The 26,540-nt window shown below is 42.9% G+C and overlaps 1 protein-coding gene across 2 annotated transcripts in view; it reads left to right on the top strand.

Moving 5' to 3' along the window:
• LZTS1 (leucine zipper tumor suppressor 1) overlaps window positions 1–23,479 on the top strand; it is a 102,405-nt gene extending 78,926 nt beyond the window's left edge. For both annotated transcript variants that reach the window (XM_034436905.3, XM_087875831.1), the window contains exons 2-4: window positions 10,633–11,120; window positions 12,005–12,826; window positions 13,718–23,479. In XM_034436905.3, the coding sequence (XP_034292796.1) occupies window positions 10,776–11,120; window positions 12,005–12,826; window positions 13,718–14,386 (1,836 nt within the window). In that variant the 5' untranslated portion in view covers window positions 10,633–10,775 and the 3' untranslated portion in view covers window positions 14,387–23,479. The remainder of the gene's footprint in view (window positions 1–10,632; window positions 11,121–12,004; window positions 12,827–13,717) is intronic.
• Window positions 23,480–26,540: the final 3,061 nt, after the last annotated feature.

Raw genomic sequence — 26,540 nt, forward strand, 5'->3', positions numbered from 1 at the left:
TATCGCATATTCTGTGAAATTATATTGTACCATTAAAATCTCTTTTTCAATCTTCTGTTGCAGATTTTCTGCATTACCATACTTTTGATCAGCATCCATTTTAGGTTTTTCTTCTAAGCTATTATCCTGAGTGTTTGTCAAATCATTTTCAATTTTTTGAATTCTATTGTCCAATTTATCTTGAATTTCTTCCATTTTAGACTCTAGTACATTAGTATTTGTGTCCAACTGTATCATAAATCCTGTAAAACCATTAACCACTTTTGAGAATTTTTTCTCCAAAAAATCAAACTTAGATTTCACCAATTCTTTAATTTCCTGCTTAAATTTTTCAAATTGCTGATTCACAATCTCCTCCCTTCTTTCAATCTCCTCTATAAAAAATTCTATTATATTAAAATCAGGTTTCTGAGACTGAAGAATTAAGACTTGTTCCTTTAAGTTGTTGGTGGGGGGATCCCCCCCCTTCTTGTTTATCTGACTTTATGAGTCTCAGTGCCATGTTTCCGCCCAGGCAGGCTTTGTTAAAAAAAAAGCAAGAAAGAAAGAAAAAAAGGACTTCTTTCCAATCAACAACAATATCAGGTCTCCAAGGGAAAAAAAAGAGAAAAAGACACAGGAGCGAAGTTTTGTCTACAAATGTAGCCAGTGGTATTTATTCCGCTACATTGTAGTAATAGAAAACGGAAGGACTTTCCCTTTCAGCCTCTCCTCCAGCCGACGCCATTTTAAAAGGCTTTTTTTTTTCCTCTTTCTTTTCCTCCTCTCTCTTAAGTAATTTTTTTAAAAAAATCAGTAAAATACTTGCGGTTCAGTATTACAGGTCCAGCTCACATTTTCTTTGAGTAGTCTGTTAAATTTGCAGGCTTGCTTTTGACGCCTGGCTCTGCATCAGCAGAGGTCTCCCAAAGCCCGGAGCGGCGGCTGGGGATACGGGGCATCTCATCCGCTCTGTCCCAAAAGTAAAGGAAAAACTTTTGGGACTCCGCAGAGAGTTCTACCCACCCCTGCCGGCTCTATCTCCATTTCCTCATGGAAACGGAGTTTTTTTGAGCCGCCATTCCGTTGTGAAGGTGGCTCTAACAGGCGATGGAAGCTGACGATCCCAAAGGAACGTCTGGCAGCGACAAACAGCAACCCGGAAGTCAAGATGTGCGACTCTCAAAGAAGATAACTATGACAAACTGAAAGCACAAATTAAAACGGATTTGGAAAATTGGTAAATCCTGCAACTGTCCCTATTGGGTAGAATAGCCACAATCAAGATGAATATTCTGCCGAGATTATTATAACTGTTTCAGACGATCCCAATAAAATTGGGGAAAAAATATTTTGAAGACCTAAATAAGATGATATTAAAATTTGTATGGTAAGGAAAAAAGGCAAGAATAAAATTTAAAATGTTACAAGATCTTAAAAGTAGAGGAGGTTTTGGTCTTCCAGATTGGGAACTATATTACCAAGCATCGGCACTTACATGGGTGAATCTGAGGAATATAAGGCTATTAACATTGGAAGGTCATGATTTGCAATTAAGATGGCATGCCTTCCTATGGTACGAGAAGGGCAAGATACACAGCTACTTCCAGAGGCATCAAATTAGACATGTATTACTGCTAGCATGGACCAAAATTAAAGATCAACACTACCTGAAAGTGCCAGTATGGTTATCTATAATGGAGGCATGGATATATCCTAACGTCATAAATATGGATAAAATTATACGATATAAGAACATATTAAACAAATGGGGGGGGCTAAAAACAAAACAAGAACCAAAAAGTTAGGGATTGACCTATCATGGTGGCCACAGTTGCATATGCAATCCAGGTATGAAAAAGATAGGCAGGAGTATGAGTTTTACAACAAACCAAATGAGCTAGACCAGATTCTAATGGGAACAGGTGAAAAATTAATCAAGAGGATATACAACTACTTATTAACTTACAAATTGGAGGAAGAACAAGTAAAAGAAACTATGATAATTTGGACCAAGAATTTGGCTATAAATAGATTTGGACAGGTGGTATAAATTATGGAATAGAAATCATAAACTCACAATGTCAACAGCGTATAAAGAAAACCTCTATAAAACATTTTATAGATGGCGTTATTCACCTGCAAGATTAACAAATATGTATAAAAATAAATCTGTTAAATGTTGGAAATGCAACCAAATACCAGGCTCATATTATCATATGTGGTGGACATGTCCCAAAGCAAAAAAATACTGGAAGAAAATACACATATGGTTGGAAACTATGACAAAACAAAACATAGATTTGAAACCTGAGACATTCTTGTTGGGCATGCTCCCAGGAAACTATAATAAGGGTAACACATATTTACTGTGTTTTCCCAAAAATAAGACCATGTCTTATAATTTTTTGAACCTGAAATAAGCGCTTGGCCCTATTTTCGGGGTGGAGGGGGTCTTATTATTTTGGAAGTCTTCTTCTATAACAGTGTTTCGCAACCTTAGCAATTCTATGACATGTGGACTTCGACTCCCAGAATTCCCCAGCCAGCAAGTCTGGCTAGGGAATTCTAGGAATTGAAGTCTGCACATCTTAGATTTGGCAATGTTGAGAAACACTGTTCTATAACATGATCAAAATATTCCATACCCTGAATTCCAGTCTGAGTTTCTTGTGAGTCCATTTTGTTCAAAACCATTGGTTCCAATCGCTCATGTTTAGCAATAGAGATCTCCTTAAAAGAGTACCTCCTGTCCATGTAGCCTGCTTGTACTGCGCGGGCAACCCAGGTGTCACTGATTTTGTCCCACACATTCTTGACCCAAGTCACAAGCTCTGGCGGGCTAGGCTTAACGAAATTCCCACACTGGTTTCTTACGATTCTGTGTTCAATGTATTCATTGATTTGGATGTGGAGATGGTCCTTGAACGGCTTGTTAATAACGATGTCCAGTGTCTGGAGGTAGCCTGTCATTCCTGCAGGTATTATAATTTGATCAATCCTGCGCTGGGCAAGAAATGTTTTCATGTCCTTGGCACAGTGAGTGCTGGCTGAATCCCAGACTGCCATGCCTCTTTGGCCACCTCGCACAACAAGTGGGAGCATTAGCTTATTATCTCCTTGGGTGCACAAGGCCTTTTCAGTTTCAAGGACGTAAATCCCTGAAACCCTTTCAATTTTTTCCTTCTTTCCCTTGGTGATTATTAGAGGTGGGACTTTGCTTCCATCCAGCCAAATAGCCAATATGCACGTAACACATTCACTTTCATATCCCATTGAAGGAATATAAATCGATGTGGCACCAATGGTGGGTTGCCCCCGGTTCGCACTGGTTCTATAGAACTGGTAGTAAAACCGGTGGGAGGCTCCGCTCACTGACCCCGATGTCATCAAAATGCTTCTGCACATGAGCGAAGTGAGCACACGTGTGCGGCCTCGCTGCAAACCGGTAGTAAAGATAAGTAGAACCCACCCCTGTGTGGCACCCCTCTGATCAATTCCTGTTTAAGCTTTATGTTTGTTTGTTTGTTTGTTTTATTAGATTTATATACCGCCCTACTCCCGAAGGACTCAGGGCGGTGAACAGGCACAAAATAAAATACATAGATACAAAAGTTAAAAAACATAATTAAAACCAGATTAAATAATTTAGCCTGAGACAATTAAAAATCCCAATAATTTAAAACAGATTAAAATTTTGATTTAAAAGAATTTTAAAACAGGGGAGAAAATTAGGCCAGGCCGGCTTGCTGGAATAGTAGAGTCTTAAGAGCATGGCGGAAAGTGCGCAGATCCAGCATCCTCCGTATCTCTGGGGGGAGCTCTTTCCAGATAGTGGGTGCCCCCACAGAGAAGGCCCTCCCCTTGGGGGCTGCCAGTCGACATTGTTTAGCTGACAGCACCCGGAGGAGCCCCTCTCTATGAGAGCGTACCGGCCGGTGGGAGGCTGCTTGTGGTAGTAGGCGGTCCCATAAATAACCAGGTACTAAGCCATGGAGCGCTCTAAAGGTGGTGACCAAAACCTTGAAGCACACCCGGAAGACCACCGGGAGCCAGTGCAGCTCGCCCAGGATAGGTGTCACACGGGAGCACCATGTTGCTCCCATAACCACCCACACGGCCACACTCTGCGCCAGTTGGAGCCTCCGGGTGCTCCTCAAGGGGAGCCCCATGTAGAGAGCGTTACAGTAGTCCAGGCAGGAAGTGATGAGGGCATGAGTGACTGTGTGTAGGGAGTCCCGATCCAGAAAGGAACACAACTGGCGAATCAGGCGAACCTGAGGAAAAATCCTCCCGGTCATGGCCATCAAGTGCTCTTCTAAAGACAGCCGTGAATCCAGGAGGACACCCAAGTTGCGACCCCTCTCCGTGGGGGCCAGCGATTCGCCCCCAATAGTCAGCGATGGCGTCAACTGACTATATCGGGACGTCGGAAACCACAGCCACTCGGTCTTGGATGGGTTGAGCCTGAGCCTGTTCCTCCCCATCCAGATCCGCACGACCTCCAGACACCGGGACATCACTTCAAGGGCATCGTTGGGGTGGTCCGGGGTGGAGATGTACAGCTGGGTGTCATCAGCGTACTGGTGGTACTTCACCCCAAAACCACAGATGATCTCACCCAGCGGCTTTACATAAATGTTGAATAAAAGGGGCAAGAGGACCGACCCTTGTGGCACCCCACATATGAGGGGCCTCGGGGTCGACCTCTGCCCCCCTGCCAACACAGACTGCAACCGGTCAGAGAGAAAGGAGGAAAACCACCGTAATACTGTGCCCCCCACCCCTAACTCTTCCAACCGGTGCAGCATGTTACCATGTTGATGGTATCAAAAGCCGCTGAGAGGTCTAATAGGACCAGGACAGAGGAGCAACCCCTGTCCCGAGCCCTCCAGAGATCATCAACCAATGCGACCAATGCCATTTCCGTGCTGTACCCAGGCCTGAAGCCTGACTGGAACGGATCCAGATACGTCATTTCATCCAGGTACTGGAGGAGCTGTCGCGCAACCACACTCTCAACAACCTTCGCAACAAAACGAAGGCTGGAGACCGAACGATAATTAGCCAACACTGCCGGGTCCAGGGAAGGCTTCTTGAGGAGAGGCCTCACCATCGCCTCTTTCAAGGGGGCGGGGAAGTCACCCTCACCCAACGAAGCATTTATAATCCCCTGGAGCCAGCCTCGCGTCACCTCCCGGGAAGCCAGCACTAACCAGGAGGGGCACGGGTCCAATAAACATGTCGCGTTCAGTCCACCCAGAATCCTGTCCACGTCTTCAGGGGTCACAGGATCAAACTCATCCCAGTTAACATTCTCAAGACCTGCCTCAGTCATCCCCCCTGGAACTACCCAGTTGGAGTCCAGATCTTACCGAATCTGAGTGATTTTGTCATGCAGATATTGAACAAAATCCTCGGCTCTACCCTCCAAGGGGTCCTCCCGCACTTCCTGGTGGAGCAGGGAGTGTGTCACCCTAAACAGAGTGGCCGGGTGATTATCTGATGACGCAATAAGAGCAGCAAAATATGTACATTTTGCTGCTTTTATTGCCACTAGGTAATTCTTAATATGAGATCTTACCAGTGTCCGGTCGGATTCAGAAAGACTGGCCCTCCAACTACTCTCTAGGCGTCTTTTCCAGCGCTTCATCTCCCTCAGCTCCTCAGTGAACCAAGGAGCTAGGTGAGATCGGCACCGGGTCAGAGGCCGCAAAGGCACGACCCGATCCAGAGCTCCAGCGGCTGCCCTATCCCAGGCGGCCACTAGGTCCCTAGTCAAGGCGTGTGCCAGAGCCTCAAGAAATGGCCCAAGCTCCATCTGGAACCTATCAGGTTCCATCAGGCACCTGGAGTGGAACCATCTTACCGGCTCCACCTCCCTGTGACGGGGTATAGCGGTTCGAAGGTCAAGGCGAAGGAGAGAGTGATCCGACCATGACAAGGGCTCAGTGACTATGTCCCCTATCTCAAGATCACTCAACCACTGTCCAGAGACAAAAATCAGGTCCAGCGTGTTTCCCCCTGTGTGGGTAGGGCCATGAATTAACTGGGTCAGGTCCATAGCTGTCATGGAAGCCATGAACTCCCGAGCCACCTCCGACGTCTCACCCACAGATGGGTTGCCCCCCGTTCACACTGGTTCTATAGAACTGGTAGTAAAACTGGTGGGAGGCTCCGCTCACTGACCCCGATGTCATCAAAATGCTTCTGCGCATGAGCGAAGCGAGCGCACGTGCGTGGCCTCGCTGCAAACCGGTAGTAAAGGTAAGTAGAACCCACCCCTGTGTGGCACCCCTCTGATCAATTCCTGTTTAAGCTTTATGGCCTATAAACACTACAGTTTCATCCATGGTGATCATGTTGCAGAGCTGGTACTTGGAAAAGTCAATGCCATCAACAAACAACTTGAATGCAAGTGCCCGTTTGACAAGTTCAGCATCATGTCGCTGAAGGAAGCCGTCTAGCCAGTGTTGAGAGGCTTTTGAATTGTTCCTGGATAATTTCCAACTGTGGTGCCATTGCAAGGGCAAATGCTTGAATATCAGCCCTGCGTACAACCAAAGTCTTTGCTCTCCTGTCAGCGATCCATTCACAGGTGCTGTCTTCAAGTTTGGAAAATAACACTTGCGCTTCTTACCATTTCCCTCCTGCACCTGTTGATTGAGTTTATCATACTCTACTCTCCATTTTCGGACCATACGGAGATCCTATGTTGTAGAAAGCTGCCTGATTCTTGCCCTGAGAATCCTCCATGATTTCTTTCTTGAATTCCATGAAATAGCTCTTTCTTTTTGAACTCATCTTGTTTGGGGGTCAAAATAAAAGTCATTTTAGATCATTAAATCCATTAATCCAAAACCCTGGGGGTGTGTTGGTTGGGATTTGGCATTGTGGTTTCCCTGTGTGTGGGTTTAGAGTTTGCAATTGTGGTTTCCCTGCATGTGGGAAACCCTCCCTCTCATTTCTGTTTCTCTCTCTTTTTCCTCTCCCTCTCCCTCTTTCTTTTCTTTCCCTTCTCTCTCCCCTTCTCTCTCTCATTTCTGTTTCTCTTTTTCCTCTCCCTCTTTCTTTCCTTTCTCCCCATTCTCCCTCTTATTTCTGTTTCTTTTTCCTCTCCCTCTCTCTTCCTTTTCTTTCCTTTCTCTCTCCCCATTCTCTCTCTCATTTGTTTCTCTCTCTTTTTCCTCTCCCCCTCTCTCTTTCTTTTCTTTCTCTCCCTCTTTCTACGCTTTCTACTCCATGCAGTGGAGGCATAAGGGCTGCTCTCCCTGCTCCTCAGCAAGCCGGGACTGGCTGTTTCGGGGCCAGGACAGCGCGCACAAACAGGGATACCCTCCTCAAGCAAGTAGAGTGATGATTGAAAAAAGTCCTCTGGGGAAGCTTTAAATCTCGCACAGGGGACTTTTGCTGCCCGAGGACGCTTTTCAATCAAAGCACCATTCAGCTGCAGGAGTAAATGGCAGTAAGTAGGGAATGGGGCATGAGGCGCATGGCGCTTTGCTGGGCCTGCCACTCTTTGTGACGGCCATTAGTGTGACAGAAGGGGCGCAGTGGCTAGGGTTGTGGGAGCAGTTGTTAGGTTGGGGTGTGGGGCAAGCAATGAGGAGGCCCAGTGATGTATGAGCCACGTCACTGGACCTCCTGCTACTTTTGCAGCTACAAAAGTGACCATGGTTGCTGGAGGCAGTAGGTGAGGAGTAGGGTGTGAGGCATGTTGCTGGACCTGCCACTCTTTTTGTGATGGCCATTAGTGTGAAAGAAGGGGCACAGTGGCTAAGATTGCGGGAGCTCCTCTTGGGTAAGGGTGTGTGAGGTGCATGGAGCATGGTCCCCCTCCCTTCCCCCCGCCCCCCAGCCGTGCCTCCTCACCTTGTATTGTTTGCATGGCAAGGACCAAAGGAAATGGTGGGGACTAGCTGTACATGTGTTTAAATATTTTCGGTGGGGTGCTTATTTTAGTGCATGCGCTCAAAAGCTCAATTGGGCTTATTATCCAGGGAGGTCTTATTTTTGGGTAAACACAGTAATTTTACATATCCTAACAGCAGCCAGGATTATATATGCACAATACTGGAAAAATCCAGAAACCCCTATAGATGATACTATAATCAAAAAAAATCTGGAATGTGCAGAAATGGATAGGTTAACCCTAATAATCAAAGGAAAAGAATACTCGGAATATTTTATAACATAGAAACTATTCTACAAATGGTTAATTGACAGATGCTGAAGTTAGAGGAGTGGATTTATGTGAAATATTCTCACTACATGAGAAAGAAAAACTGATGAGTAAATATTTTGATGGTTATATAATTGATACTATAATGGAAGATAGTATATTTTTCAATAACAATTGATATTATCATATATATGTTTATGTATATATGATTATGATTATGATGATGTTTATATGTTAACACTTTGGACACCTAGAAAACACACTGTTCAACATAGAAATGGAATATTTCATTGTGTGTCCTCCATTTCATTGGGTGTCCTTCTAGACTCACAGCTAAGATTAGAGCAACATCTGACAGCTGTGGCTAGGGGGACTTTTGCACAGGGTCACCTGGTGCACCAATTGTGACCCTTCTTAGATCAGGAGGCTCTCCTCACAGTCACTCATACCCTTGTCACCTCACGGTTGGATTATTGCAATGCGCTCTACATGGGGCTAGCCTTGAAAAGTGTTCGGAGACTACAGTTGGTCCAGAATGCAGCCGTGCGAGCTATTGTGGGTGCACCTAAATACACCCACATTGCACTGGTTCTCTGCGAGCTGCACTGGCTCCCTATCGGTCTCCAGACACAATTCAAGGTGTTGGTTATTACCTTTAAAGCCCTACATGGCTTAGGGCCAGGCTATCTTCGAGACCGCCTTCTACCGCATAGCTCCCAACGACCGGTAAGATCCCACAGAGTTGGTCTCCTCCGGGTCCCGTCAGCTAAACAATGTCGGCTGGTGGGCCCATGGGGGAGGGCCTTCTCTGTGACTGCCCCGGCTCTCTGGAACCAATTACCTCCTGAGGTCCAGACCGCCCCCACCCTATTGGTCTTCCAGAAAGCAGTGAAGACCTGGCTTTTCCGGCAGGAAAATGTCTACCGTATTTTCCGGCGTATAAGACGACTGGGCGTATAAGACGACCCCCAACTTTTCCTGTTAAAATATAGGGTTTGGGCTATACTCGCCATATAAGACTGCCCCTCTTCCAATGCACACCAAATAAAAATTAAAAAACATCAACTGGCTCACCTACAATGTAAAAGCAGCTGTGCTGGACCCAAAATGGCCCCTGTAACAAGCAGGAACCTCACATAGCCACAAAAAGTCCAAAAAACCAACTTTCACACTTTACACACACAAAATTCCACATACAGCTTTGTGAGATTTTGTGTGTTTGTGTAGTTGGAGTGAAACACTACAGAAACACACTAAATCTCAGAAAGCTGCACAAATATTGTTTTATTTTTTATTTTTTTTATTTTTATATGAAAGCTAAATTTAAAACTTCCTAAACTTTAAATGGCTAGGTCTAAAAAAGAACAACTAAAAAAACCCCAATTGACTATTTTTTTTAAAGCTCCCAAAGGGGAAAAAAACTTACCCAATAGAACAGGGGTCTCCAACCTTGGCAACTTTAAGACTTGTAGACTTCAACTCCCAGAATTCCTCAGCCAGCTTTGCTTTGCTGGCTGAGGAATTCTGGGAGTTGAAGTCCACAACTAACTCCTTGCTTGATTGCAGGCAGGGAGTTGCTTGCTTGCCTGCAAGGCAAGCGTTGCGACTAGCAGCTGAGGTAAGCAAGCTGGAGGGGGAAAACTTTTTCCCTTTTACATGGCTCTGGCCATCCCAGCTGAGTTGCAGGGAACTCAGCTGGGATCGTCAGAGCTGGGATCGTCAGAGTAAAAGGGAAAAAACTTTTTTCCTTTTACGTGGTTTCTGGCGATCCCAGCTGAGTTGCAGGGAACTCAGCTGGGATTGTCAGAGCTGGGATCCTCAGAGCTGGGATTGCCAGAGCCATTTAAGGCTCGTCAGAGCCTTTCGGGCTGGTCTGCCTGGTTACAGGAGAACGACACCCGGCGTATAAGACGACCCCCGACTTTTGAGAAGATTTTCATGTGTTAAAAAGTCGTCTTATACGCCGGAAAATACGGTAGATATTTTCTGTCATCCAGGTCATGGTTGTCCCAAAGGTGCTTTTTCAAAAGGCAACTAAACTTAAAGACTTCTCATCCAAAAAGCTTCTTCAATTCTGATGGAAGTGAAGCCAGTTCTGAAGACAGAACTGAAGAAGCTTCTTGGATGAGAAGTGCAATGTCTTCAAGGAAAAACACAGGCCAGTTGCCTTTTGAAAAAGAACCATTGGGATTTCCAGATGTTACCGACTTAAAACTTCAAATGTTCCAGTAGCTCCCCATCACTGTTTGTAAACCACAATTGGATTCTCTGTGGGTTCCACCACTTCCTTATTATTTTTCATCATTTAGCCTCCTGAATTTACAAATTTGTAATCCTTTTACTCTTGCTTGAAGGCATTGCAATTTCTGTCCTGCAAGTCCCCAGTGCAAATCCATAGTGTCTTGTTTTGGAGCACAATTATTACCTGTCTTCCTCTCATTTAGTCTTATGTTCTTTTCTGATCCTCTCAGGATTGCTGCTTTTTGGCACAGCAAGACTTTGGCTATGACCACATCATCCTTGCCTCCCAGCAGTCAGGACAACCTTGTAAAAACCAATCCTTGGACAATATCCCTCGGACAGTCTTTCTACTTCTCTATTCAAGGTTATAATCATGGGAAGTGTCAGTAGCCTTATCTCTGGACACAGCTTTCACAGTAAACATTGTCGGGCATCTCAGTACAAGCTGCGTAAGTCATCCCAGCTGAAGAAGCTGAACAGGTACTCCGATGGTCTGCTGAAGTTCAGCTTCACCCAAGAAGCTGGCCACAACAAGTCCAGCTCCAAAGGCAATAAGAACGAGGACTTCTTTTACATCAAAGTGAACCAGAAGGCACACCGATCAGACTATGCACCACTCTCGGGTGGTGAGCTGGAAGGTCAGGCTGGGACAAGCAGTGGTGATTACGGTACCCCAACACCCCCCAAACTGAAGCCAGGCTCCAACCAGCTGGAACTAGTGAGTTGAGTTAAACTTGGCTATTATAATTAAGGGGTAGGGAATTGGTAGCCCTAGACTTATGTAAGATTCCTGGGTCTCCCGTCCCTTCTGTAGACTTCAGAACCCTCATTAATCAGGTTGATTGAAAACTGGAAAACCAATTTCCAAGTGTTTTGAGGACCTATATGGAAACTGTATGACCTAAAGTGGCCATATCAACATTAAAAAAAAATCAAGAAAATATTTGCAAATTTTTGAAAAAAAAACTTTTCAAGCTACTTAGCACAGCATGTTGTGTAAACACACCTGCTTCATTTGAGAAGCCTACAAACAGGATTTTAGATATAAAGGGTTAGGGGGGGAAGCTTCCAAAAATGAAAATAGCAGTGCTTCCCCATTCTCATCCAATCAAAATCAAGCACAACCTGTTTAACACATTGTAGGAAGCCAGTAGAAACTCCCATGATAGTACAGGTAATTCTTAAGTTACAACCATAATGGTGCCTGTCCATCATGGTCATAACTTGTGATGGCCATAAATCAGATCACCCATGTGATCAACTTGATTTTGTGAACTTTTTTGCATGGTTGGTGAGCAAACACCATGTTTGTTAAGCAAACCAATGGTTTGTTATCAGCCAAATTTTCCAAAAATCAGAAGTACCCCTTCAGCAAACATGGTCACATGACTGTGGAACTCTACAAATGGCCATAAATGCAGTGCAGTTGCCCAACACCCATGTAGTCATGTGACTGGAGTGGGCAGGGCTGACCATTGTAGCTTCAAAATTGGGTTGCAAGTACTCTTAGGAAAGGCCATTGTAACTTCAAACCATTGCAACTGGTCATAAGTAGAGGACTACCTCTACTTACTGCATTAACTATTCTCTCCTTCTGCCCAGGCTACAGAGAAGAGTGTGGCAAGGGCCACTGCTTTCAAACCAGTACTCCCTCACTCAAACACGGTTCTCCATTCTTCTCCTGATCACAGCAATGCTGCTCAGCAGTTCCCAACCCAAGACAAAGCCAAAGATCTGGAGAGTAAGCCTGCTCTTTGTTCTGGAGGACTTTCAGACTCGGGGAGAAACTCTATGTCCAGCCTGCCCACACACAGTACAGCCAGCAGCTACCAGCTGGACCCCCTGATTACTCCTGTTGGCCCCATCAGCCGATTTGGAGGCTCTGCTCACAACATCACTCAGTGTGCCATCCTTCAAGAGAGTAACATGATGAGCTTGAAAGCTCTGTCTTTCTCTGATGGGGGCACCAAGATCCTCAACCCAGGCAAGTCTTCCACTCATCCCCATATGACTGAGAACAGTGTTTGTGTTCGCTCACCCATCTCCACAGAGGAGTCCGCCATTCAGGAGCTGGAGCAGAAGCTGATGGAACGGGAGGGTGAGCTCCAGGAGCTCCAGTGCAGCTTTGAAGAGAAAGAGATCACCTCCTGCCAAAGCTACGAAGAGAAGCAAAGGCGTTGCCGGGAGGAGATGGAAGGGTTGAAGCAGAAATGCAACAGCAAACTGAAGCAGACATCACAGAAGAACCAGCGAGCTCAACAACTCTTGCAACTGCAGGTGTTTCAGCTGCAGCAGGAGAAGAAGCAGCTACGGGAGGAGCTGTCCAACTTGATGAAGGAGCAGGACCTTCTAGAGAACAAGCTGAGGACCTACGAGAAAGAGAAGACCAACTTTGCTCCTGCACTAGAAGAAACACAGTGGGAGGTAAGACTCTACTGCACCTTAGTAAAGGGGAAACCTGTTCCAGTCTTCTGTATTGTTTAGTCAAAATTAAAGATAAAGGTAAATGTTTTCTCTGTCTGGTCATGTCCAACTCTGGAGGCAGTACTCATCTTCATTTCTTAGCTGAGGGAGCCAGCATTGTCCAAAGACATTTCTGTGGTCATGTGGCCAATATGACTATACACCAAGGCATATAGTCAGAACCTTCCCACCAAAGTGATACCTACTTAGATACTCGTATTTGCATGCTTTCAAACTGCTAGGTGGACAGGAGTTGGGGCAAGGATGGGAGCTCACCCAGTCGTGTGGTGCTTGGGTCTCAAACCCAGGCTGTCAGCTGGAAAGCTGACAAGCTCAGTGTCTTTAAATTCCAACCCATCATGCTCCCTTAGTCAAATTAATACCAATCTAAAAATGTTTTAGTAGAAAAGCAGGACGTATGTTGGTGATGCTAGATGGAATTCGTAAAGCAGAGATGTCACACCCTTTGAATTGCCATATGTTCCCTGCAGTGGTATTTTAGACAAAAGTGCAACAAATAGAAAGTTTCCTTTGAATGTTTTTGTCCAGCATGAGCAACCTATGTTTGTGTCTCTGATTTTAGAGACCTTCTCATGCAATGAGATTGTTCCCCCAGCTGCCTGCAAAGAGAGAAGAGGGCCTTTTATCTTTCATTAGGGCCATGCCTTCCACTAGCTTCATCTTCATAGTTGATCCATGAAGAGATGCAATTTTTGACCTGAAATAAAAATACTCCATACTTAGCATCACCCATTTTCCTATGTGCAGCAGACTGAATTGCAATACAATCTAGATCTCTGGCAGGTGGATATCTGAATATGATCCTGATTCTAGTCTTATGTTTTCTTACAGGTTTGTCAGAAGTCTGGTGAGATCTCTCTCCTGAAACAGCAACTGAAAGAATCCCAGACAGAGCTGAACAGCAAGACCAATGAGGTCCTCAATCTGAAAGCTCAGCTGAAGGACCTCCGGGCCAAGATGGAACTGTTGGAGATTAAAATTCAGGATTTGGAGGATTCGTTGCATGCCAAAGCCATGGAACTAGAGGTATGTGAGAATGAACTCCAACACAAGAAGAATGAGTCAGAGCTACTAAGGGAGAAAGTGAACTTGCTGGAACAGGAGATTGCAGAGTTGAGAACTGAACTGACCATCCTCAGGGAGGAGATGAAATGTGGTGTGGTTTCCATGGGCCTGGAGGAAAGCATGGTGGAGGATGCCCAAGTCCTGTGGAGGGAAATAGAGAAGCTAAAAAAAGAACTGCAGGAGGAACAGGACAGCAACAAGCAGATCACAGTCAGCTTTCAGCAGGAACGACAAACCTGGAAGGAGGAGAAAGAGAAAGTAATCCAGTACCAGAAGCAGCTGCAGCAAAGCTACCTTCATATGTACAAAAGAAACCAAAACCTGGAGAAGATGCTTCAGCAGCTGGCTGCTGGGGAGGATGGTAAAGACCCTTTAGATCTTGATCTCCATGGAACTGATATCCCTTATGAGGACATTATTGCCACTGAAATCTGAACCTGAATGGTGCTGTGTTTTGCTGCCCACTGCAGAAAGATCTCACTTGGGGTTATGTGTAACTTCACAGAGCGCTTTTAATGGAGGTTCTTGTCTGGCCAAAACAAGTCACCAGCCATTGTCCATGCATTTCCACCCCCAACTTCTTTATCCAGGTGTACCTGACTGCTGTTGTAGGGCAACCCATTGAGAAAAGGGAAGAGAAGAATTCCCAACTGACTTTTTCTGTCACAGCGTGATCCAACATAGGAGCAGCTTTGGTAGAAAAGATACAAGAACCTCTGAGCCATTAATAATATGAGATAAGACTTGCTTGTATTCTAAGACCCTCTTAATTCCCCCGTGAGAGGACTCTGGGGAAAAGCACACCCATTAAACTTTTAGTTAAGGAAGAGTGACTTGCACATCCATCAAGAGTTGGTCATCATGGTTCTCAAGGGTAACCAGTCATTCCATGTTTGCAGAACATGATGTGTTCTACTGGAATATTTAAGCATCAGATGGAACGATAGTAGCATTGCTCCATCATTTGTCTGCAAAGGACCTGCCTCCATCAGAAATGATGGGCTAATATTCTAGAGTCCCGGAAGCCATAATTTGTCAGTCAGCCACTGGATCTTCCTCATCCTTTACCCTTCTTTTAGCGTTTGCCTCCCTTTCTGAACAAGCTGAAGTATGGGAGAGGTATATTTTTATTTATTGTGTGAGTGCACGTGTCTATAATAGAGATGGGAATTGGATTTTGAAATGCTCTTGTGTTTTTGAACAGGAATGTTCAGAGTTGTTTATTTAAAATGTGAATATTTGTATGTATGTATTATTGTTTTGCAAATATCTGGCATTTATTTTTCCACATTTCCTATTTTGACCTGGAGAAAAAAACATATTGGCTCTTCTGAGCCCATTGTGTCTATAGATATACAGTAACTGGAAATATAGGTTTGCCTCAAAGTGATGCTTTCTTTAAAAACATGCTAGCTTCCATTCCGTGTTTTAAAAATTAATTTTTTTAAAAAAAAAGTAAATGAGGTCATGCAAAGAGCTTGGATGGAACCAAGGAATATACTGTATTGACAGGCATCTAACTTTATTTACTTAAAACATAAATCTTGTAAAAAATCAACACCAGTTCAAAGTAGCCAAAAACAACAGTAAACCCATTAGTAAACAATTTTCAAATACCATATTTCCCCGAAAATAAGACCCGGTCTTATTTTCTTTTCAGACCCAAAATAAGCACCAAATCTTATTTTCAGGGGATGTTTTACCCGCTTACCTTAGGACCACTGCAGCCATTACTCCCATATCCTGACCCCTTTTGTGCCACTGCCGGACTTCTGTGGCCACTTGCAGCCAAATGCTCCATGGCTCATCGTGTAGTGCCACCACTCGCGGCAGGAGGTTGCAGGGTGCATTGTGCCATTGTCTTGCATGAGCAGCAGCCCCAGTATGATGTGCCATGTGACATCTGACCATCAGGCAATGGTGTGACAGGTGTTGGGGCATGGGAGGCCTGACTGCGGCAGTCCTAAGGTGTGCAGAGCATGTAGAGCAGCTCCATCACCCCCACCCCCACCCTAGCTTGATTTTTTACACCTACATTTTGCCCCACCTCATACAACCAGAAGGTGGGCGGGGCTTAACTAGGGTTTATTTTTGGAGTAGGGCTTATATTAGGCACAGGTGTGAAAATTAGGCTAGGGCTTGTTTTCAGGGTAGGTCGTATTTTTGGGGAAACTGTATCAATTCCTACTATATTGAAGGATTAAGAGAACTGAAGAGAAATGGTTAAAAGAAGAAACATCAGTACAATTGTTATAACTACCATAAAACAATAATATATGAATAGACTGCCTTACTAAACAGAAAAGTTTCATTCTTACTTCCAGAAGTTTTAAAGAGGGGACCAGAAACAAGGTCCTGTTCCCTATCAATTTTGAAACTGCTACCATACATAATAAACCATAATAAGCAAGTATTTATTTGACTCCATGTTCAGTATTTTTGGATACTTAGACTACCTCCCTCACCTTCAACCCAAAACAAAATAGCCAGGAAGAGAATATTGAAAAATACTTTTCTTGACACCTGATTTCCATTTAGGTAGCTTTGACCTTCTCCTTTCCACTGAAGCGAAATGTTCCTTGTAGAGTTAATAAAGGTCTTCACAGTATTTGGTCTAAAAGAGATTGAAAATATGGCTACCATCCTATGCCTTGCCAATGACAGCTTAAGAAAGCAGAACAGCAAAGGACTTGTGTCAAAGTAGCTACTAAAGGGCAGCCAAATTATTTTGGCACCTGACACAAAAAAGTACCTTGTTAGTATTATAATAATAATACAACCCCGCTCCCACATTGTAGCAGTTTTAAATGCTAATGTGACATCAGAAATTGACCATCTCACCACCATGTCATGCTGTTCCACAACATTCCTTGTGACCTTTAGAGAAACCTGCCATGAAACATCTTATACAATAAAATGCCATATCAAAAATAGAAATGCAAAAAGGGTAAAGAAAATCTGGCTTCAAACAGAGAGAAATTAACAGAGTTTAGAACTTAAATAGCAATAGCTTTTTTACTGCTACTTGAAAAGATGCATGGTTGAGTTCTTTTATTCCGGAAAAAAGATATACTTCAAAGCCACATTTCAAAGGTTATAATCCATTGGCAGAACAGATGCTTTTCATGCAGAAACTCTCAAGCTTCAAAATCCTATCTTATGGTAGGATTTATAGACATCTCTTTGAAATGCAGTCCTTGAGAGAAATACAGAATTTTGTGGGGTTTAGCTTGGTGGATCTAACTTCCTGTGTCAGTCTAGTGAGGAAACCCAATAAGCATTCTTTTTTGTCGTGATTTCAAAACATTGGTTGACTACCCAATTTTTTTCAACTGTTTCTGTGAGATAGGAGAACTTTATATGACGCAAACAGCAGCACCCAAATCCTATCCATATTCGGGAGGTTCTCACATTCTCAAAATCTTGCCTTAACTAACATTATTGGGTAAACGAGGCCCAAAGCATTTTTCACTTTGTTCTCAGCACCTTTTGAACGTTGAGAAGCTCAAAGTTCCAAAATGTTGGAGAATTTCCAAAATGTCAAAATGTATGACTTTCTTCCATTGCATCAGAGAGAATACACATATTGCATCTTGCATTTGTTTTTGCAAATCTTTTGTCCTGCATGCAACCCAGCATCCCTGGGACTTGCCCGAGCAGCTAACAATCCTGTTTCTCTATATAGCTACAAACTACGAAACACTCTTGTGTCACTGCATATTAAGTCTTAACAGCATTTGTCACCCCCTGCCTGCCAATCAGCTAATTGGGTTTGTGCACATATGCTCCTGATTAGCAAAATTTGCATTGTTAATTGCAGTTTTAAACACCAGCCCAGTCCCTGATGAAACACCCAGTGGTGCCCAGGGAGTTCATTATCTCTGAATGGGAGGGAGTCTGTATGATAGCAGTCATTTTCCTGCTGAGCTGATAAAAGTTCTTCTCTTCCATTCTGTTTGCTCTTTCATTCATTTTACATTGGGGCAGGAACCCAGCTGTTGGCAGGCACAATTAAAAGTTGTTGTTTCCAAAAATAATCTATTGGGTGAAAGGTCCCCCCTCCTTCTGTGGTGAACTGTTTGGGGATAGTGAAGAAAAATTGGATATCACTTTTAATTGTAAGAAAAAGTGTTAATTGGTGCCCTGCCCACCAGTCTGATTTTGTCAGTAAACATATACTAAAGTCCTTAGCACAGATCCAAATTTTAGAAAATCTCCATGTAGCCAATAACGTTTACACCTAGAAACAAGTAAAGTAATAACTAACAATCAGCACAGGTTTGTTAAAAACAGATCATGCCAAACCAATCTTAGTTCATTCTTCAACATAGTGATGAAATTAGTAGACCAGCAAAATACTGTAGACATAATATAGTTAGAATTCAGCAAGGCATTCAACAAAGTAGATGACAACCTACTTCTTCGTAAGTTAGAAAAAAGTGGGATAGATAGATTCACCACCAGATGAATTCTGAACTAGCTGACAAACCATACTCAATGAGTAGTCCTTAATGGGTCTAAGTCTACACAGAGAGAAGTAAGCAGTGGGGTGCCACAAGGTTCCACCTTAGGCCCAGTACTCTTCAATATCTTCATAAACAACTTAAATGAGGGAATAGAAGGGGAACTCACCAAATTTGCAGATGATACTAAAATAGCAGGAATAGCTAACACTCTAGAAGATAGGCTCACGATCCAGATGGATCTTGACAGACTTGAACACTGGGCCCTATTTAACAAAATGAAATTCAATGTAGAGAAAAGTAAAGTCCTACACATAGGTAAGAAAAACCAAAAGCACACATATAAACTATGGAAAATCAGGCTTAATAGCAGTGACTGTGAGAGGGATCTTGGAGTCTTAGTGGACAACCAGCTAAATATGAGCCAGCAGTGCAGCGGCAGTCAAAAGAGCCAATGCAATCCTAAATTGCATTAACAGAGGGATACCATCAAGATCAAGTGAGGTACTAATACCACTCTATAAAGCCCTATTAAGACCACACCTAGAATACTGCATCCAGTTTTGGTCACCACACTATAAAAAAGATGTTGAGACTCTAGAAAAAGTGCAGAGGAGAGCAACTAGGGTGATTAGGGGACTGGAGACTAGAACATGAAGAACGGTTACATGGCTAGTCTAGTGAAGAGAAGGACCAGGGGAGACATGATAGCCGTCTTCCAATACTTGAAGGGCTGCCACAGAGAGGAGGGGATCAAGCTGTTTTCCAAAGCACCTGAAGACCAGACAAGGAATAATGGATGGAAACTGACCAAGGAGAGATTCAACCTAGAAATGAGGAGGAACTTTCTGACAGTGAGAACAATCAACCAATGGAACAGCTTGCCTTTGGAAGTTGTGGGAGTTTCATCACTTGAGACTTTCAAGAAAAGATTGGACTGCCATTTGTCAGAAAGGGTGTAGGGTCTCCTGCTTGAGGGGGGGGGTTGAACTAGATAAGCTATAAGGTCCCTTCCAACTCTGTTAATCTGTCTCTGTCTTCAAATTCTGTCAACAAACTCAAATCTTTGTTTCTCCAGACCCCAAGTCAAACCCCAAGAAATTTCTGCTAACCTGGTATCAAGATTCATTAGAATCCTCTATTTGGGGAACATACTGTATTGTCTCTTAATCTTTATTAAGTTGTAAAGCAGGGTATACATCTTTATTAAGGAAGGGTGTGGGTTATTTAGTAGGATTTGCAAAAAAAGGTGGGGAGCTGTATGGACTGCAGCTACATAACATTCATTTCTACACTGGATTTTCCTTTTTGTGAAGAATTACTTATCTCTAAACAAGACAGACCTTAATATGTCAGCTTGTATGACCCAATAAATAGTATAAATTTGCCTGTCACATTTTAGCCTAGCCTAGTATGTAGAGCTAAACTGTCATTATTCAACACTATAGTGGATTGTGAATACTCAGTAAATTGGGACAGTGACTTATTTTTGGATTGTTCTTCCTTGTGAAGCATTCTAGAGCAATGTACAATTCCCACCCCATATCCTTAAAACAGTTTCAATCTAAGACTGCTATCAATACATCTAAAAGACACTAAACAAAGCAAAACTTGAAACAAGATTCATATTTTCAAAACTGCTTGAACAGACTGAGACCTATAATTGAGCAATTGAGATCTATAATTCCTTTGGCGTGTCTTCAATTCTCATTGGAGAAGATGAGATCAGCCATACATTTTCAGGACTGGCATCTATGAGAAGGGGCCCACCTCTGATTGTCCTGGTGCAAACCAATGTTAGGAGCAGAACTTCTTCAAATGGTCTTATTACATGATATGGAGGAGTACTTGAGTTCTAAGACAATAAACCATGGATAACTATAGACAAACATGTTAGGGGAAATATAACCGATAATCCTTGGATATAGGTAGACATTCAATTGTCTGGATGACTTGCTGACCCAAAATAAAGTAGAGCTACCCAAATTGTGAGAAATCACATTTATGTTTCCCATCACTGGCATGAAATTAGGTCACCTAGTCCTCACCAGACCAGCCAACTGTATATTTGTCTATCAAGAAGTGTTTTCTGCATCAGTGACCACTTTTTCTAGAAAAAAAATCTGGTTCATTGGGTCAAAGCAGTTTGTCTGTTCACCTCTTACCTTCTGTAGACTGCTACAAAACAGATGTGTGAACTTACCTTGAGTTTGAGGCATTCTAATAATAGGTCATATCCTTAAAAATAGTGGCTAGTTCACACAGCATAGTAAACATATTTACTGAATTAATCAGTTTACTGGATTTGTACCATACACTAAATCATAAACCAACCAGAAGATTTTAACTGATTCAGATAAAGATTTAATTGCTATATTTGCACAGCACAGTATGCTTGGTTAATTTTAAACTTGGTTACATGTATGTGGTGATGGCTTAGCAAATTGAATTTGTCAAATCTGTTTATGATGTTATGAACTGTGCAAAACCTTGAGATATAATGCAACCTGGATTTTGAAAAAGGTATCTTAGTAAACCTCGACCTTGAAAGTGGAAAAGAAGGTGCTAATAGACACTAAATGTGACAAGTGAATGAGAATTTTAAAAATTAATGTCTGGTAGAGATTCTAGATCTCTGTTTGCTTCATGGTGCTAATACAATGAGATAGGAGAATATGCAGGATAATATGCAAACTCAATCCCTGAAGACATACATGGACATATCCATGATCTTTTCTTGACATGATATGGAAGTGATTGGCCAGGTAGAGTGGAATTGTCTTTCAACTCTACTCCATACCATTGAGATTTTCACATGAACCCCTAATTCTGTACGTACCATCTGCTGAGGCCACTATAAAGAGAACTGAACCCTTTCCTTATCCTCCAAACTACAAATCCCATCCTCTAGTTTCTTTTTCATCATTCTTGTCCCAAGTCCCAGACTGGAATTTTGATAGTTTCCCACATTTGCATTAGCATGGCAGATAGTAAAACAGGTCCACAAATTTGCTACCAACATGGCAGTGGACAAAGATGCAAAAAAGGAGGTAAATCTCTACCTAGCCATTGGCTTCCTCTGGATGTATAATTAATTATTACTCAGACAAACATCACCTAACACATTCTGCATCATGGAGAATTGAGCTGCTTTCTTTGGATGTCATATAATGATTCCAGAATCTGGTCAGCAAACCAGTGATCTCATGTCATCACTCCCCTAAATTGATGCAGTATCAACTTGTTTCTTGAATAACTTTTCCTGCTTCACTAATGATAGTGTATTATGTATAGCTTTGGGACCATATATATTCACTTGAAGCTAGATTATTGATTCCTGGCATTGGAATAACTTCCAGAGCATGTTGCAATCTCTTTGGTGATCTTGGATATTTTTCTTTTATTTTGTTGGGGCTAAGGAATGATAGCTGTGAAAATCAGATTATTCCAGCAATGACTTTGGAATCCATGTTCCATTCTAGCACTTCTATGAATCACAGTTGTTCTTTCTCTCTCTCTCTAATCTTATCCATCTATCCATTCATCCATCCATTGTCTTTCTCAACCACAAAATAAGCTCTCTTGCTGGATTTCTTCTTACATTTATCCATCTAAAGATTTCATTGGCCAAGCTCACACAATTTTGCTAAACCATAATTTATTTTAAACATGCTTTGTTGACAGTTGCAAGAGCTGGGTCATATACCATACTAAGACTAGGATTTGTTGAGTAACCACAGTAGTGGTTACAAATCAGAGCGGCTGGATTCATACAACCTGTTTGTAAAAAATGGACAAGCCATATTGTGGCTTGCTGTCTAATATGTGGTCTAATATATTTAATTTAGCCAGACTGCTCTTTTTTCAACATGGAAGATATCAGGAATTGAATCCAATGTTTGCTGATGAAGCATATGCTCTATCCTGTGTGGTGGGTTCTAATGTGAGTGTACCTACCTCCCCTTCATCTTCCTCAATTTTACTGTGCCTAGTTGCTTGTTTCTCAGTCTGGATCTGACCTATATAATCTAGACCAGGGGTACCCAACTCCCAGTCTGTTGACCAGCAGTCTATGGCATGCCAGAAACTGGGCTGTGCAAAAAAGCGAAGCCCCATTCACAGGATGGAGGCAGCACATGAAATCATGCCTCCTCCAATATGTGGAAAAACCTCTCTCCACAAAACTGGTCCCTGGTGCCCAAAAGGTTGGGGGCCACTGATCTAGACCAAAGGTCCCTAACCCCTGGGCTGCATGGCCTATTAAGAACCAGGACGCATGAGCAATGGCCTGGTGTCTGCAACTCAACTTGCACAAGTCAATGTATGTATGTTAGATAAGAAATTATACATTTAAGATACGTTTATGAGAAAAATAAAAAACTTTTTTAAAAAAATACTTGCACAAGTCAAGCTGCACGCGCCAGGCCACTGTTCATGTAAGTCAAACTACATGTGCACTGGCCCACTCTTTGTACGGCCCAGTTACCCTCTCCCCCCAACCCCAGCCAAGCTGCAAAGGTTGGGGACCGCTGATCTGGACAGAAGCAACAAAATATGCAGAGATAATTTACTTGAATGTGGCAAGTGGGCAACGATGCCCAGTGGCAGACAAATAGGATGTCCAGAAAGCTCCAAAATTGGCCATGGACCTTCCATAGATCATGGACTTCACAGGTGTCCAATGGGAGGTTACATGCTACTAAAGGCAAATAATTCACCATGACTTTCCATTACTTTGTTCCAGTCCTCTGAAGCATTGGGGGGGCCATCTCATGAGACCATTTGGCCCCCTCCCCATTTAATGTGACAATGATTGCTACCTTTGCACAAATATTGTGTTTGATTCATGACGGTATGTATTGCCAGCATGTCACTTGCTTGTCTTGTCCCACTGTGTGTGGGAGAAGTCATCATTTGGGCTGTACACAGTACTGTTCTTCCCATCACATTGTCTTTTCTTCAGTATAACTCTTGCTGGTTTTTCATGTATTAAAGTGTAATTTCTGGTGAGCAATGTAAATGGACTCTATGTTTTTTATGTATAAATAAATTTGTAAAAATCTGAGTCAAGCTGTTGGAAAGGTCTTGTGTTCTGTCCATTGAATTGGAATAGACCCTATGCTTATAAATCAGGATAATCTGTTTTCCTAATTACCTCAATGTCCACATGACAGCATGAAGGACAAGGAAGCCATGAAGAAACAGGAACTAACACATTAAGTGTGATCTCCCATGGGAAAAGGAAACCTAGCAAGACATTATGGCTTTGGCAAGGGAAAGTACAGTATGAGTCTAGCAAGCTCTTATAATAAGACTGAAAGTGACAAGAGCTTTAGATATCTCCTCCTTCTCCTTCCCCTTCCTCTCCCATACTTTAGTTGCTCAGATTCCTGATTTATGGCAGATGCTGCCTTATGCCTACACATACAGGCTCCTCCATTTAATCACTCAGCACAAAAAGGAACTTCACACTAAACAAAACAAGAAGGAGCCCATCTGCTACCTGTGAAACCCTTATGGGATAAATGAGCAAACTCTGTTTCAAGAATGTTGGGAAACCTTTGCCCATTGATTTCTTGCTACCACGTTGGGCTATTGCTGCCTCAATAATATGATTGAGGGGGATGGACGACCCAATTTCTCTTCTTGATTTTTTTGCTTTTTTCAAACCAGACTGAAGAATCTTTGGAGAACAGAGGTAACAACAGTATTTGACCTCTGGACAGGGAGATAATCCCTGGATGAATCAAACTAATTTCATTATTTAAACAAACAAGCAAATGAACAAAACCTCCAGTATCTCCTTCAGGGATCCATTCAATATCTAAATGGAGGTGTGATTCAGATCAATTTCATCCTATGCTCGTCAGTGTGTTGGAATTCAATTCTCACTAATTCTAACCAGCATATCTAAGAAACCAAGCCTTGCATTTCTTTTTATTGATGGCTGAACACCTAATTTCTTAAGCTACATTTTAATTCACCTGAGTATCAGCCCTTGAGTGTCACTAAGTGACTAGTCAAGCAAGAGCTGAAAAAGCTTCTTGAATGAGAAGCGAAACGTCCTCCAGGAAAAACAAAGTCCAGTTGCCTCTTGAAAAAGCACTTTTGGGACAACCATGACCTGGATGACTAAGACTCTCCATAGACATTTAGGGCAAGCAAGACATTCTTGCTCTCTCACTAAAGCAGGAGAATGGCTTGCATTTACTTCTCCCATTTGGTAGTTGGTGAGCAACCGTTACACGAGTGGGGCCATGAGTACCCACGATGCTTGTATGAATGGGCCCATGAGCACTCGTACTTGTGGGCCGCGAGCACCTGTGTCAGATCCCTCTCATGATACTGCCATTCAAGTGGAGAGGGTACCCCGGATCCTTTTACTCATGTATTGCTCTCATTCCTATGTATCCTGTAATTCCCTAGTTTATAACTTTTACCCTGTCACCTATTCTGCCCTGTGCTTTGATTTACCTTGGGGAGTGTATAAGGAGGGAGGGCCATCTGTTTTCTTTCAGTTTGGAAGCCTCCCAGAAGAAACACATCGGAAAAAATCCCTATCTCTTTCTCAGATGTTTCCACAACATCTTCACACCTGTAGATTGGCTCATTCAACATCAAACTGAGAGGAGGGGTTTCTAACCACTTTATCCTAACGGAATTGCTTCGGGGGGACTCAGACCCTGCTTTGCTTTTGTCTTGCAATCACTCCCTTCAATAAAAGGTTCCTTTTGAAATGCTGCTGTCTCAAGAGTCCGGGGAGTAGAGGCAGGACCTTACAACCTGTGACACGAGCATAAGTAGGTCCCAGTTGTCTGGTAGTGGCCCACAGGTTGGGGACCCCTGGCCTAGGAGATGATATAGGTGGAGAGGGAGGACAGGTCTATATAGGTCTAAAGAAAGTCTAAATTCTTGAGAAGTAGCAGATCCTTTTTCCTCCACTGGCAGCATTTCAGCAGGGAATAAATGATCACAATGAGATCCAAAAGGTTTAGAGGTGTTCAGAGCTATCGGAAGCAGTTTCTTCCAGATTTCAAGACTGATTGGGGACACTTTCACATAACCAAGCTTTATGTTACTTATTCCCAAAATGGATCTGAGCTTTTCTGTTTGGTGATAATTCTGTCATCCAACTTCCCTTTTTTGTAACCCTTTAAATGTGTACAAGTAGTTGTCGACTTACGATCATAAGTGAACCCAAAATTTCTGTTGCTAAGTGAGTCATTTGAGCGAGTTTTGCCCCCATTTTACATCCTTTCTTGCCACAGTTGTTAAATGAATCTGTCATTAAGTTAGTGACATGGTTGTTAAGTGAATCTGGCTTCCCCATTGACTTTGCTTGTCAGAAGGTTGCAAAAGACGATCACCCAGCCCTGGGACCATGGTGGGTTGCCCCCATTTCAGACTAGTTGGCAAGAACCAGTAGTAAAACTGGCAGGAGGCTCTGCCCACTGATTCAGACGTCATCATAGGTGATCTGCGCATACACAGAAGCTTCTGCGTGTGCGTGGGCACGATGCGAACCAGTAGTAAAGGTAAGTAGAACCCACCCCTGCCTGGGACAGTACAACCATCATAAACACACACCAGTTGCCAAGTGTCTGAATTTTGATCATGTGACTGTGGGGATGCCACAATGGCCGTAAGTGAGAAAACAGTCATAAATCACTGTTTTCAGTGCCGTTATAATTTCAAATGGTCAATAAATGAATGGTTGTAAGTGGAGGACTATCTGTAGTATAATCTAGTAGACCTAAGGGTGAAATTGACTAGTAACTCCCCTCTCAGAAGGCTTGCCTTTACTGCCTTTATGCTTTCATGGCTTCAGTATCAGAGAAAGCAATTGCCTTGAACTGAGAGTTCCATATTTATTTTATTTATTTATTTATTTACTTCATCAAGCATGTATTTTATGACAGATACAAATGTAAACGTAATTATAAACACATGAAAAGGATATGAATAAAAAAAAACATTAGGACAGGGATGGTAGGCATGCTGGTGCGCTTATGCACACCCCTTACAGACCTCTTAGGAATGGGGTGAGGTCTACAGTAGACAGTCTAAGGTTAAAGTTTTGGGGATTTGGGGAAGAAACCACAGTCAGGTAGTGCATTCCAGGCTGT

This window comes from Pantherophis guttatus, chromosome 9 (genome assembly GCF_059756535.1).
Source record: "Pantherophis guttatus breed Tessera chromosome 9, ASM5975653v1, whole genome shotgun sequence".
Classification (NCBI taxonomy): Eukaryota; Metazoa; Chordata; class Lepidosauria; order Squamata; family Colubridae; genus Pantherophis; species Pantherophis guttatus.